Genomic DNA, 14562 nt, shown 5'->3' on the forward strand with positions numbered 1-14562 from the left:
GGTGGGCCACAGAAAAAAGAGACATTAGAGCTGAATAGAAAATATCCCATAGATTCTCTTCACAAAGCCTAAGATCGACTCTAATTGGACTTGAATGATGGCAGGCCGTTCATGCCTCTGGTTGTACTTACCATTCCTGGCTTTGGTCTCTCAAAGAGACATGCACATCTTGGTCACACATCTACAAATTTGAAATTTGTTTCTAGTTTATTAATGAAGAAAAAAGAAAATATCTAAATATCTAAATCATAATTTCTTTGGTATTTTTCATCTAATTTAACATCTGGTCTAAGAATTTTTAGGGGTATAAATTATTTACCATAGTTTGAGCCCAAGTCTTCAGTAAAACTTGATTATCTATTTTTTTCTTAAATGAACTATCAAAACACGTAAATCCTGTAGATTTAAAATAACAATTTGCACACCCTTGCGAGACCAATGCCAGAATTGGTGAGAGCAGCCAGTGGCATAAACGGCCTACCATAGGTTAAGTCCAACCTAAAGGACCCCTCCAATCAAAACGGGATTAACATTGAAAAAAAGACGTATATATAGAAGAGTTTTTGACGGACATTCCGAATATGAATGATTTTTCTTAGAAATCATCAATAATTCTGGAATCTAGCTTTAAAAATACAACTCGGACCGCTCAGAAAAAAACCAAGTTTCGGAGCTGTATTATGCAATAGGATATAACGTCACTGCAGGAGAAAACATATCAGGTACGCGCCGCTCAGCGCAGCGAAAGTATACAGATAACACTTGTGTCTGGATAATTCTTTCCTTGGTTATTGAAGAATTTCATTGTAAAATAATAGGAGAAATGACTGAAAAAGACAATGAGAGCGACGCAGTTGCACGTGATTACAATAATTAATCGGACAGTGATCAGGACTTCAGGAAGTGTTTGAAGAAGTAAATTTCACTGTACTTGTCATACACAGGGGCGGCGATCCCGGGGGACGGGGGGGGGGGGACACGTCCCCCCTCAATTTGTTTAGGGGGGGGGGGAAAGTGCAAAAAAATAAGTGTATAGCAAATACTGACTAAAGACTGCAACGAATTTTAAGGCTCTGGAAGGCCCTGGAAGGCAGCGTTTAGACAAATAAAAATGCAAAATCTTCTCGCTCGGTAGCTACGCTCCCTTGCAAAATATTCTTCACAATGTACAAGAAAATATTGCAGAAAAGTGAAGTGTGAAAAAGGTATATTGCTTGTTTTTATACTATTGTTTTGTTAAGGAACGTAATTGGTTAATACATCAAAGCTTCAAAAACCTGTGAGGGGATAGTCACTTCCGTCACCGTCAACCCTCTCGTTCACTATGCTCCCTTGCACTTGGGAGCTTGGGGGCAGTTACCCCCCCCCCGAATAAAATGTAAGAGTGGTTTATTTCTAATTCGATACCAGTGATTTACAAATGTTGCTGAAATATCATGGTTTTCCCTAAACTTCCGGGGGCTCTGCCCCTTGGGCCCCACCAAGGGCCCTAAGGCGTGTCCCTGGTTGCTCATCTGACCGTAATTATATGCCTGAAGACCTTGAGCTTCCGGGGGCTTCGCCCGCTGGACCCCAACATAGGCCCTAAGGCGGGCCCCGGATGCTCATCTATCCGTTATTAAATGCCTAAAACCCCGCCCAATGACCCCTGCCGGGGCTTTGCCCCTTGACCCCAAGCCAATTAACGCTCCATTTAGTTCGCTCGCTTTGCTCTACCTGACCGAAAACATTTTAGCCCCCCCCCCTTTGAAAAACTTTCAGCGGGGCCTGCATGTACCATGTAAAAGTGGGGGTGATGCGGATTTTTTTCTGCCCCCCCCCCGAAAAACACATTTTTTGCTCATTGCTACACTGCTCCCCGTCCCTAGCATTTCGTCCCCCCGGTCATGAAAAGAAATCGCCGCCCCTGGTCATACATAATAGAATTGACGACAGTAACATCAAAACCTATCAGTTCGAGCCATAGCCAGGGCCACAGCTCGACGATCTGGATCTGCCGATTAATGAGACAATTTCTATTTTCACGTACAAGGCACAACGTGGGTGGAGCAGCTGAGTCTGTTAATTCAACATGACGGTGATTTCAGCAAACTGGAAGGCACCCATATCATGAAGGCGGTTCCATTCCTTGAGACCGTGGAAGACGACCGATACCCATCGGTAGGTACAATCAGGGGGCGTCGCTAGACCTTTTTTTTTCAGAGGGGGGGGGGGGGGGGTGTAGAGGGCATCGATTACCGACAAAACTAGCCACCGATTTCCGACAAATATATATTAATGCCAATCTGACCTATTCACTTTACTCTTTGTTATAATATATGAAACGGAAGCATATTACATTATGTCCTCATTAAAAAAATATTTAAAAACTGTCGCGTTGTCTACTACGAGGTTTTAATGAGGGTAGCCTACCTTTCTTAATTATGAGAGCATGTTTTTCAATCCGCATATAAATACAAAAAATGAGAGAACATGCGATCGCTTTGTGAAGTGGGTGTTAACCCATTCAGGTTGTTTCAGGCCACTTATTTTAGCATGTTAATTCACAATTGTAAGAGTGATTATTACTTGCTGTTTTTCTCATTGACTATTTTCATATGACAATATTTGACTATTTCCGTACTAACTATATTCATGTTGACTATTATCATATTTATTTAATTAATAATGTCTAATCTTATATTGTGACGTCATTTCAGACATCACCGATGGTAATCGACAAGGCTGAAAAGATGGCGTCACCAAGGATACTCAAATCTCACTGCCACTCGCCTTTCCTACCCCAGGATATCAGCACCGATGATCCGAAAGCTAAGGTAAATTTGTGGCTACATTTTAATACCTTAAGCCCCTCTCACACCGGATATGCGTAGACTTGCGTAGTGTGACGTACCGAATACACCAAAAGTAGGCTGCGTATTCATGAAAACAATATTGCTTCGGCATAGTCACTACGTAGGTAATGCGTAGGCTTGCGGACGATGGCCTATGGTTACGTACCCTGTGCAAAGGCGTACCTTCGGCATATGCAATTGGCGTGCTTACGTGTTCGATTGCGTATAACAGGCGTAAGTTTTCGTACGTTTACGTAGGCCTGGCGTAAAGGGTACATAGGTTTGCTTACGGTTGCGTATGGTTGCTAACTGTGTGCAGGAAGAATCTAGGACGCCTTTATACGCTTTTACTGCTTCGTCGGACTGGCGTAGGGTAGCGTAGTACTATTTCGTAGGCATGGCATCCCGCATGGCTTACAGTAGCGTAGTGTTGCATAGACTTACGTAAACAATGTGTACTTTCTACGTCTAGTGTCTACGCCGAAAGTCACGTACCCTTTTGCGTCCCTCAGCGTATAGTTACGAAGGCCAGCGTAAAGGGTAGCGTACGTTTGGCGTAGTCGGTACGCAACACTACGCAGTTTCTACGTATGGCCCGGTGTGAAACCCGCTTTAGTCACACCAACGAGACCCTTGTCACAGTCCAGAATCTCCGGCCGTGTCAGATATAGAGTACCGGAGTGTTAACTTCATATTCGCTCGTCGCTAAGGTAACTGGTTCTAAAGAACAAAACCTGCGCACGAGGTTAACCACGAAACCATTCAAGCAATGGGCTAGATCAGGGCAGGGAAAATTCAACATTTGGGGCTGGAATGATTGCCACTTCCCCGGGTTCTTTACTGGATTATGATCTATAATGTATGCAATTCGCATTCCGACTACTTAGATAAAAATATTCGTAAAAGTTGCATAAAATAATATAAACGAGGCACTTAACAGTTACATATGCATTAAAATTTGGTAACATAATGAAAATGGCCTATTGAATTGATCTGCAGGTGATTTACGTAGCCCGGAACCCAAAGGATACGGCCGTTTCCTACTACCATTTCTGTCATTTAATTCCTCTCCTCCCAACCTATGAATCTTGGGATATGTTCTTTGAAGAGTTTCTAGCTAACAGAGGTGAGTCGTCATCCCACCCCCCCCCACTCCGGGGTCGGAGGGACCGCATGCATGTTCCCAAAATGTCCGGTAAAGGGGTAGTTTTCACGCACCAAAGTCCGGCTCGTAGTACACAAAAATCTGGCCCATGTTGACTTTACACACCGGACTTAGGGGGGTGTTTTCAAAAGGAGGGAACATGCATACGCGTACCCTAAATAACACTGAGTGGGAGGGGGGGGGGGGGGGTTGTCATTTAGAATTTTGTACTCAAGAAGGGACACTTTCTGAAAACTGAAAACTGAACGTGATCGCAGATACTTACGAATAATCAGCCGAAGACTATTTCAAAAGCTTCGTCAATAATTTATTGAAATGTGTGGTCGCATGAGGCATTACGCAATCTGTTTCTATAAGATATTATTGTTATCAAGGAGTTGGTGTCACTGTGCCTGGGAGGTAAAAAGCGAACTGGATCACTGTAACCCTTGAGTGTCTTCTCTCGATGTAACTTATTGGGGGTGTACACGTGGACCACTTTACCGGGGTTTCTCCCTATATACTCCCATACGAATAGTGCAGTGTGTTCTTAACGTGCAAAGGTGGTGACTCCCCTCTACATGGGGTTCGCAACCGATACCAATACAGTCACAGTAAGATACTGTAAAAAGTTTGAAGTGGCACAGTAAAACTCCCTAGATTATATAATCTGTAATCCAGGTTACAAAGTTTCAACAATACAATAAAGTCATTTCTATAGCGCTCTTACAAACTAACTGTTGTTTCACCTGGGTTATAGTGATGGCACAGTATCGAACTGTAGGATCGAGTCTTTTTTGCGCTCTGATAGAACAATGGTCTGTTGTATTGTCTCCATTCCAGACTTAAACCTTTTCAATCGCATAAGCAATGCAAATATAAATGAGTAAATGCGTGCATGCGCGTCTGTGTATGCCTTTCTATTTTTGGGGTAATGTTTATCAAATTATTCTTTTATTTGGTGGCACTGACATTATAACGATTTTTTTAAAAGTTACATATACCTTTTTGGGGGGAGTGGGTGAAATGCTTCATGCATGCATGACCATTGGTATCAGGTGGGGTTCGGACTTCCCCTTTAATTCCCACTTCGCAGACGAAGCACTCGATGCGAAAACCAACAGCGCAGTTACGGAAGCAGCGAGCCCGGGACCATACTGCTACAGCTGACTTGAGATGGCGCCAGAGGGGACTTTGCAGCAATGCTGCTAGTAGAGTATAGCTTTAAAATATGGGCACACTGAAAACACATGCTTCAAACAGGATTAGTTTGGCTATAATTATTGAAATCACTTTTGAGATGATTTCTTGAAAGTCATTGTGATCGCATTATTTTTACCTCAGCTCCTCAAGGATCTTGGTTTGAAAACGTGTTGCCATGGTGGAGGAGAAGAAATCATCCAAACGTTCTTTTTCTCAAGTACGAAGATATGAAAAAGGTGAGTTGTATCGTTGTTTAGAATGATCCCCCAAAATATGATATTCTTTATCTACTTCAACCATTTAAAAAAGTATGGGGAAATTTGTCGGACATTTTTCAAGCAAAACTGAAAATATATAGATTTCAACTTTGTACCATAAATGGGTCCGGACATTTACAACATGACAATTACAACCGGCCAATTCTTTTATGTTACCGCAAGGAAAAGGCGCTATACCAAATATCTTTCGGATTGGATGGGATCTAATTACAAAAGACAATACCCTCTGTAATAAACACTAATAATCATATTAAGCCGTTCCTCTATAGCACATTATGATATTACGTCCTTATGCACTTCCAAAAATGTTTGGATATTATAACACTCGCATTAGCTCTGGCAGCCGTTATCAGCACAGCGTTTCAAGAAATAACTCCCATCAGGTGCTCATAAAACACATGGGTGGAAAGTGGCAAATGTGCATTAATTGTCTTGCTGGACAAGTTACTCCTTCGGCGATAAGCCCCTTAACATATGACCCTAACAGATGACAGATATCTTTGGGTAAACGTATTAGATTCATTTATTCGTGGAATCATGTATTGTTATATTTTCAAGAACAAAAACAAGAACAACAATAACAATAATAATAATAACAATAATAATAATAATAATAATGATAATACTAATAATGACGACGATAAGATGATGATGGTGATAATGATAATAATAATATCACTACTTCTACTACTGTTACTACTACTACTACTACTACTACTACATCTACCACTACTTCTGGTACTAATAATAGTAATGATACTGATAACGATGATAATAATTACAATACAAACAATAAACGTATTTGTATAGCTCTTTTTCTAATGATACAAAGCTATTTTTGTTATAGAAATACTAACAATGTCTGTAACTTCAGAAAATATTAACAAAATATGTCATAAATAACGTAATGTAATGATAAGAGTCACATCGAATAGAGGAATTTCAATGGTGAAAATATTTTGATAATGGTAAATTAGACGATTTTTATTTTCTTCGTACAACTCTTTAGGACCTACCAGGAGCCATACGACAGATTGCTGAATTCATGGGAAAGTCCTTTTCAGATGACGCCATCGAAAAAATCGCGGAAGCTTCGACGTTTAAGGCAATGAAGAAGAACCCTTCATCGAATCCAGACACTGTGCTGCAGAAGAGCAACCAGGACTCCTCATTCATGAGAAAAGGTACTAGATGATTACATAATCGATATACTGTATTGGGACAGGACACAACGAATTGAAAATGACCCCTCCCCTCCCGAGGAGTAAATCAAAGTGGACTAAAAGGGAAAGGTATAAGAAGAACACATAGAAAATGTAAGTAATTGGCAAAAGGAAAAAGGAATTGAAAAAAAAATGATCCTCCCCATCCTACTGGAGTAAATGAGAGTGGACTCTCTATTACGAGAGTAAACAAAACTGAACCATGATGATGGTGTCTTTGCCTGACAAGATTTTTGATTGATGGGTCTTTTCTATGTAGCCCTTCGTCCCGCTAGTCTTAAATGGGTCCAGGTCCGAATACACGGAAGACCATAAAATGTGAAGATATCGTGGTTGAGTGGTTCGATTCCAGCGGCGACCGAGCAGGCTACAAATCTGTCGGTCGCCGCTCTGAGTTATGACCATAGCTTTACTCTCCACGCAGATGTTAATGGGTATCTGGCGAATGGTTGGGGTAATAATGATTGCAGGGCCCTCAAGAAGAGCAGCATTGGTGCTGATGTGCCTCCCTGGGTAAACACAATCATCATTATTACGACTACAGCTCATGAGACCGACCACCCAGGAGACTAACAGCCCACGTGACCGACATGCAGGTCCCACGAACTTTCTGACATCTGGTCTGAGGATTTACTAGACCGAGATTTTCGGCTGTCGATATTTTCGGGTACCACTGGTTAAAACCTTGACCATCATGATATTAAACCACAAATATAGCCTACCTTTGACATTCAAATTCAACGTCCAATCTCTGTGCTTGTGATGTCACGATGTATTTTCTTGTTCAGTGTAGTCTTTCTTCTATCTTATGTCGGGTTTATATCCTTTTTTTCTTCATTATTCAATGAGACTGTCATATTACAAACACAAAATATATTCCTTAATTGATTGTTTTGTATCCCCTCTTTGCACTTTTAGCCAGCATTATTCAACTCTCTTACCCATTCTCTCTTTATTCCTTTCATTTTCCTTCTCTCTCTCTCTCTCTAAATATATCTTCCCCCTTTTTCCCACTTAATATTATATTCCCACAATATATTTTTGATGTTTTCTGTTACATTGTCGTATCTATTTTTTTATATAAAATTGTTGTTATATTCATACTTATTTTTCCCTTTCATTAATTATTCATTAATTTCTTTCTACCTTTCTTTCTTTCTACCTTTCTTTCTTTCTATTTTCCTTTTATCATCCTACATTCATTTGCTCACAAGGTGTGGTTGGAGACTGGAAGAATTATTTCACTGACGAACAGAACAAGCGATTTGACGAGCTGTACGATAAGGAAATGGCAGGCTCTGGACTTGAATTCGAGTTTTAGGAGTTGCTTATAGGCCATCGTCGACCAGAGTCAATATTGATTTTATTTTAAATTACTTTAAAATTGTGATACACATTCACCTACAGCTCTCAAAAAGAGGGCAGTAGACAGTGTAAATGTTCTTTTTAACAGGACCTAATTTCTAGTTTCTCTGATTCTTTATATTTTTAACTATTTGCCAAAGATTGATTTTATGCTGCATCTTCATTTGATAATTTATAGGAACATGATAGTTTTTTTTTTTTTTTTTTTTTTGTACATCCATTTTTGCTGTAAAGTGGTTGTTACTTGCTGTTTCCCATGTTGGTGATTATAAATAAAGAAGAAGTTGCGGGCAGATTTTAATCATGGTAAGCGGACACTTTTTTGTTTTGTTTTTGTAGTCCAAAAAAAAATCGCAACAACTCAGCCAACCGAAAAGTCGCTCAGTGGGGGGGGGGGGGGGGGGGGGGGGGGGGGGGGGGGGGGGGGGTGTAAGCAGATTTGGTCTCGAAATTTGAAAATTTGACATTTTTTTTTCGTTGGGGGGGGGGGGGTAAGGTCACTGTACGTTAGCCGTGGGCATAATTTTTTTTTTTTTTTTTTTAAATTAAAAAAAAAACAACAAAAAAAACAAAAACAAAAAACAAAACAAAGGGAAGGGGGTTTAGTTTTTTTTAGGGGGGTTTACACACATAAAAATACCAAAGGGGGGGGGGGGGGGGTTTGAACCCCCAACCCCCCCCCCCCCCCCCTGCGTACGCCCCTGTGTAATATTGATATCTGGAATGATTGGAGTTACCAAAATCCTTAATTGCATTAATTATCAAGCACTCCATTTCTGTTCTCTTTAACACGTTTCTCTTTTGAATGAATATAGCTCGATTTTCATTGTCTTTTAATGATAGAAATGCTGGTGTTATTAATTATGGGCATGCGCAGAGGACTGAATTGTAAAAGTGTTCATTTCTGATTAAAAACCTAAGACCGTCTGCACAGGTATCTTGTTATTTTTGTGTTGAATTCATACTGTTGTTATTCAAGATACATGGAGGGGCAAATAGAGTTTATCTTTCCGCTTCAACATCGAAGTAAACATCAAAGTAAGTAAAATATTGTTGTATGGTTATGATTTTATGATATGATTTTTTAATATAATGTCACCTTGCTGTTAAAATCAATCAAACTTATATTATTGTGAAATAACTGCACTGAAAATATATTCATTAACTATATGACATCGGCTGCTTACGCATGCTTGGTGTTTTTCGTGTAGATTTTGTGCATTGTTCTATACGCAGTTTACCTGAACTTTATTCGATTTTCATCTAAATAAGCTATCTAAATAAGCTACCTGGTTTTTAGGGATACTTTATTGGCTATAGTCGTGATTTTCAATTGACATCTACTCTCAACAAACAACTTAAAGGTATTACAAAGTTTTGGGAAATTTTGAAAAATGGGTGGATAATAATTCTTTACAATTTTGATATATTGGGTGCCCCTGTGGATGTATTAAAAACACTAGAATTTTTAGCACCTAAAACACTTCTGCTGTCGAGAAAAAGTGAATATAAAGATTTACCGTTGCTCCCGGAAAATTTTGATAAATTTCTAATAGCTCCTACGCCGTACAATGGTAGCTGCGACCATGAAAATCTCAGAATATGTAGTTGTGGTATATAATTTTCGAACGGGGATAGCTAATCGGTCGATTTTAGTCAAGAAACATTGTTTTATAGCTTGATTAATATCTTGACCTTGAGAGGGAGCTATACAACATAAAGTGTTTATTATTTACAATTTCATAACTTTAGAGTCGATTTCGACCGCGACAACGATCAGTGAATATTGTAAGATCGTATATGCTTCCAATTTGTTTATTTGAACCAAATTCACGACCCCATACCAAAACTTTGTATTACCTTTAATATATTACACAGTATACGCACTGTAACTATCGCGCCTGCCTTAAAACTGCTCAAGAAGAAAGTGTAGCGAAACTTTTCTTGCCAACTCGCTTCAGTCGCTCCCAAATAAACATAAATCGAACTATTTCAAATTTTTATACTCAATATATTGGTACGTCTCCTGGGGGGTGTTTCACAAAGATCCTAAGTTCAACTTATCTCTAAGTTGGACTTAACAATTATGGTAAGCCGTTAGCATCATTGAAAATATTTTGTAAAAATTATTTTAAAAGACATAAAATGTTGATTCAAATTATTCATATTTTCTATCATCTTGGGAGTTTTCATGTTCTTGATGGGGCATTTATAAAAAGTCTAAAATACTTGAATTTTTGCTTTTGAATATGTTTTATTTTAAGGCTACAAATGGCTCTCCATAATTTCTAAGGCCAACTTAGAGACAAGTTCGACTTAGAATCTTTGTGAAACACCCCCTGGTGTGCGAACAGGCAGGACATGTGTGTGTGTGTGTGTGTGTGTGTGTGTGTGTGTATGTGCGCGCGCATACGGCCGTTAACAACCTCTAGAGGTCAACAGTCTAGAGTGCTTTCAATTGGATACATGAACATAAATTGGCCAACTTCTATAAGAGCAGTCGTAGATTAGTTTTTTGAAGAAGAAAAACCTTCATATTTTAAGTTTGCTTTAAAGGGATTGGATATTACTTCGTTTCAGATTCTGAAACAAAATCCTGGATTTAGCTCATGCTGCAATGACAACTATAAACCTTTAGTTCAGTCAGGAACCCCACGAATTTTACAAGCCGATCGCCTGTCTGATTATCAAGATATCTATGATTGAAAATCAAAATCACATTTTGCGTTTTCCTAACGGTTTTCATAACACTACAGTCTATTGGGGAAAAAGAGAATGGTAAAACCTTGATCATTTTGAAGCGCAATTTTTTTAGGGCTTCAATATTACACCATGTCACAGACACTGATAACACGTAGGGCCGTGCATCTCAGATTTAAAATTATTCAACGATGCCTTTAAGAGACGGGATCAGTATCAGCATTAAAATACATAATGGTATACAAACCATTAGTCGCTTATATTCTATCAAATATTATCTTTCTCTCTAGGGAGTCAAAAACCTCTTTTTATTAAATGTTATATTATTTTTATGGAGTTACCCCCTTCCTTACGTAATGTTTTCAATTAAGAAAACCAACAACATCATGACCTCATTCCACAGACCATTGATCCAAGACTAACAGTTTGATATCGATGATACAGACATTAATGTACGATTAGTTTGGACGGCGAATAATTTCATTTCAAAGATAGCGGGACATTGTAACGCACCACGCTTTAACATCGATCAACTACAAGGCTACAAGCGAACTTCGCAAGTGAACTGAAGTAGACTCTGAGACATGAAGACATTTTTTTAGTAAGTCGAAACTTTTCAATCTTTCATATACTATCCGTCACTTTGTCTACCTATTGATTAACGGCGTATCCAGAGATTGTCTTTATAAGGGGCAAAGTATTTAGGAGGCCAATAGTTTGCGTTACAAGACTTTACCATCAAGGTGGGTACAAATTTAGACTTACTGTTAGCCATTTACTTCTAGTAAGAAGAGCCCTGGCCTGCAATAAGGGGGAGGGGGATGGGGAGCATCGCCCAAAATTATTAATGAAAAGTCAAGTCTTTGAGATTATGTCTACACTTTGAGCGTTTCTCAGCATAGATGTGTATAATAGTTCCCAACGTGGTTACAACTGAGGCTGCTTTACTTTTTGTTGATAGAACATCTGCCAGGAGGGGCGAAGTGACCCTTTTTCAAATAAATGGCGAGTGCCCTTGATTCTCCCTGATATTGAAACTCTATGATTCTCTGTATACCGGACCAAGTGTTCAATAGGATATCTCTTTGTATATTTGTAGTAAAGACACATAAAAGCTTATATTGAGAGAAGGAGAGCGATAGAGAGAGGGAGGGAGAGAAATAAGGAAGAGATAGATGGTTGGATGAGAGAGAGAGAGAGAGATAAAGAGAGAGAGAAAGAAAAGAGAGATGAAAAGAAGGAGGGGAGTGGGAGATAAATGAAGGAAGGGATAGATGGTTGGAGAGAGAGAAAAAAGATAGAGAAGTCATAGTGAGAGAGATATATGAAGGTTGAAATATTTCATATATATATATATATAGAGAGAGAGAGAGAGAGAGAGAGAAGTCACATAAACAATGATATATACATACATGGTAGTTTGGCAGGTTTTCTTTTGGTCTTTCAATTGAAAGCTTTCTTTATTCTTTGTTTCTACACTTCATTGTTATCATTTATTACCAAAATGTACGATTTAAAAGTGGAGTTTATTAGTTTAAATAATGAACGCCCCTCAGGTCATGTCCGTGCAGCAGAGCGAGTCCATAACTGTTTGTTTTTTCTTCTTAAAGATGGATTTTTTACAGACTGATACCTTAAGAGCTAATTTCATACAGCGGCCGGTTTATTTGATGCTCTAAGCAGTCATTTCGGAAGAGGATTTGTAAATTAATTTTAAAACATGCAGGGGGTGAAGGAAAGCACCCATCCACATCAACTCAAACACGATAAATACTGGAGAAAGGACATGGATTAACACAACGCTGGTTTGACAGACAGTCTAAGGTTACAGTTGTGATATCTACTCTCGGTAAGTGAAAAATATTTTTGAGTTCATTAAAGAAATTCGATGAATGTGTAATAAAATATACATTTATCTACTTATTTTTCCAGTTATATATTCCTTTTTTGTTTGTTTCTTTAAAAAAAAAAATATATTTGAGTTAGTTAGAGATAAAGGTTAGTTCTGGTAATGCGATTGCATTGTGAGAGAAAAGGTGTGGAATGGATCAGAACAATTTGATCATATAGCATGTAGGTATTGGTGTGTACTGCAAGGTTCTGGAGTCATCAAAATCATGATAAATTTGGCCCAGTCTTGGTAAAGTAGCAATCACTGTACACAGAAAGATGTATATGGGACAACACAAATGGTGTCGGGGCTAGTACTACCTTGATTTCCTTATCTTTCTATGCTCATTACGCAGCCGTTATACATTTTCTTCCAAAAATGTTTGGCAAATGACATTTATTTGTAATCTTGAACATTCAGTGTAAGTTTCGTTAGATTATGTGAAAAATCATTTTTTAATTTTTTTTTACCAGAACTCAAGTTTATCTTTGATATAAAAAAGTATATCTATTTGTTTATTTATCAATTCGTTTATTCATTTATCTATGATCCTCTTAATCCTCTAATCATTTATTCATTTGCTATCTAGTGTGAGTGGGAGGGGGAGAGACCTAGTGGAAATAAACATGATCTTTGATCGATGATATGTATGCAGACCATGCGCTGATACTGCATATTTTTATGGACCCTTTTCTGCAAAATATGCTAGCGAAATTTGCTTACTATTTTGAACCTAAAATTAGGTAACAACAGAAGATTGAACTTGGAAAAACATTTATCATGAAAAAAGGAAGAAAGTAAGCCTACTTATTTCATGAAAGATTTTCGTGTATTTTAAGCTATACTTTCTTACTGCAGACGATGGGAAGCCTCTCATATACGAGTCATATTAGGGATCATTAGTCAAAGTTTTCTTTCAGAATCACCAATCAAATTCAAAGATGACTAAGGCTCTGTACCTTGCTCTTGTCGCGGTCCTCATCGTTGCCGCCTTCGCCTTCGAGATGGAAGACGATGACGACGATGATGTCGCATTAATGAAGAGGATTCCAGAGGTACATGAATACCTGTGGGCCGAGAAAAGGGGACGGGGACAGTACAAGTGTAAGTATTCATTTCAGTCTTTATTCATTGTTCAGCTTAAAAAAAGACATGGAAACGTTGAAAAATACTCTCCCCAAGAGAAAACAGTGAATTTTCACTCCCCCTGGAGTCACGGCAGTGATCCCTTGTTCAGGTGTAAATATCGATTGATTTTAAAGTGCTCTCTGAAAGGAAAAGAATGAGAATTTTTACTATATTTTCACTAGACTTTCACTCTCCGGAGGAGTCACGTCTGTTATCAGACGTTTTCTTTTAGAGAGTGTGCAAAGCGTTACAAGTGTAAAATACAAGGTACACTATAAATACCTTCTTAAAAATAAGAAGAACAAGAGGGACTGTCATTAGAAGCCTATTGTTCCAATACTTGGCAAGTAATTACATAGGCACTTCGTTAGTCTATTAAATTAGTCGTTAAAAACAAATGCTAAATAATGACAAACTATTGATAAACAGTAGGGCCTATAATATTTACGCTTTCTTTTTAGAAATGGAATTCTACTCAACGAGAAGCAAAATGAATTGTACATTCAACCTTGCCAGAAGTTCATTTATTTGGAACATGTTAATACCCTTTAAACATTTTTGAATTGCCTTTTGCACTGTTTCACTTTGCACTTTCCATCAACTTAAATTAACTGAAAAATGTCATGTTATTGCCTGCGAGCAAAGAAACGTGGAAGTTGTTTTGCCTGGAAGTCTCGTAGGACGTGTGGGGAAATAGATACATATACACACAAATGATTACTTGTATCTGGTTTCGTTGTTTTGACAGCCTGTACGAAGTACGGACAGGAGTGCTCATGCTTCAGAAAGTCAGGAA

The 14562-nt window shown here is 38.5% G+C and overlaps 1 protein-coding gene across 1 annotated transcript in view; it reads left to right on the forward strand.

Annotated features, from left to right (window-relative positions):
- LOC115925993 (sulfotransferase 1C2-like) overlaps positions 1-8355 on the forward strand; it is a 28228-nt gene extending 19873 nt beyond the window's left edge. The window contains exons 3-8 of the mRNA XM_030990159.1: positions 2033-2160; positions 2700-2816; positions 3834-3960; positions 5323-5417; positions 6469-6643; positions 7897-8355. Coding sequence (XP_030846019.1) covers positions 2033-2160; positions 2700-2816; positions 3834-3960; positions 5323-5417; positions 6469-6643; positions 7897-8003 — 749 coding nt within the window. The 3' untranslated portion in view covers positions 8004-8355. The remainder of the gene's footprint in view (positions 1-2032; positions 2161-2699; positions 2817-3833; positions 3961-5322; positions 5418-6468; positions 6644-7896) is intronic.
- Positions 8356-14562: the final 6207 nt, after the last annotated feature.

Source organism: Strongylocentrotus purpuratus, unplaced genomic scaffold (assembly GCF_000002235.5).
Source record: "Strongylocentrotus purpuratus isolate Spur 01 unplaced genomic scaffold, Spur_5.0 spur5_scaffold_19, whole genome shotgun sequence".
NCBI classification, from domain to species: domain Eukaryota; kingdom Metazoa; phylum Echinodermata; class Echinoidea; order Camarodonta; family Strongylocentrotidae; genus Strongylocentrotus; species Strongylocentrotus purpuratus.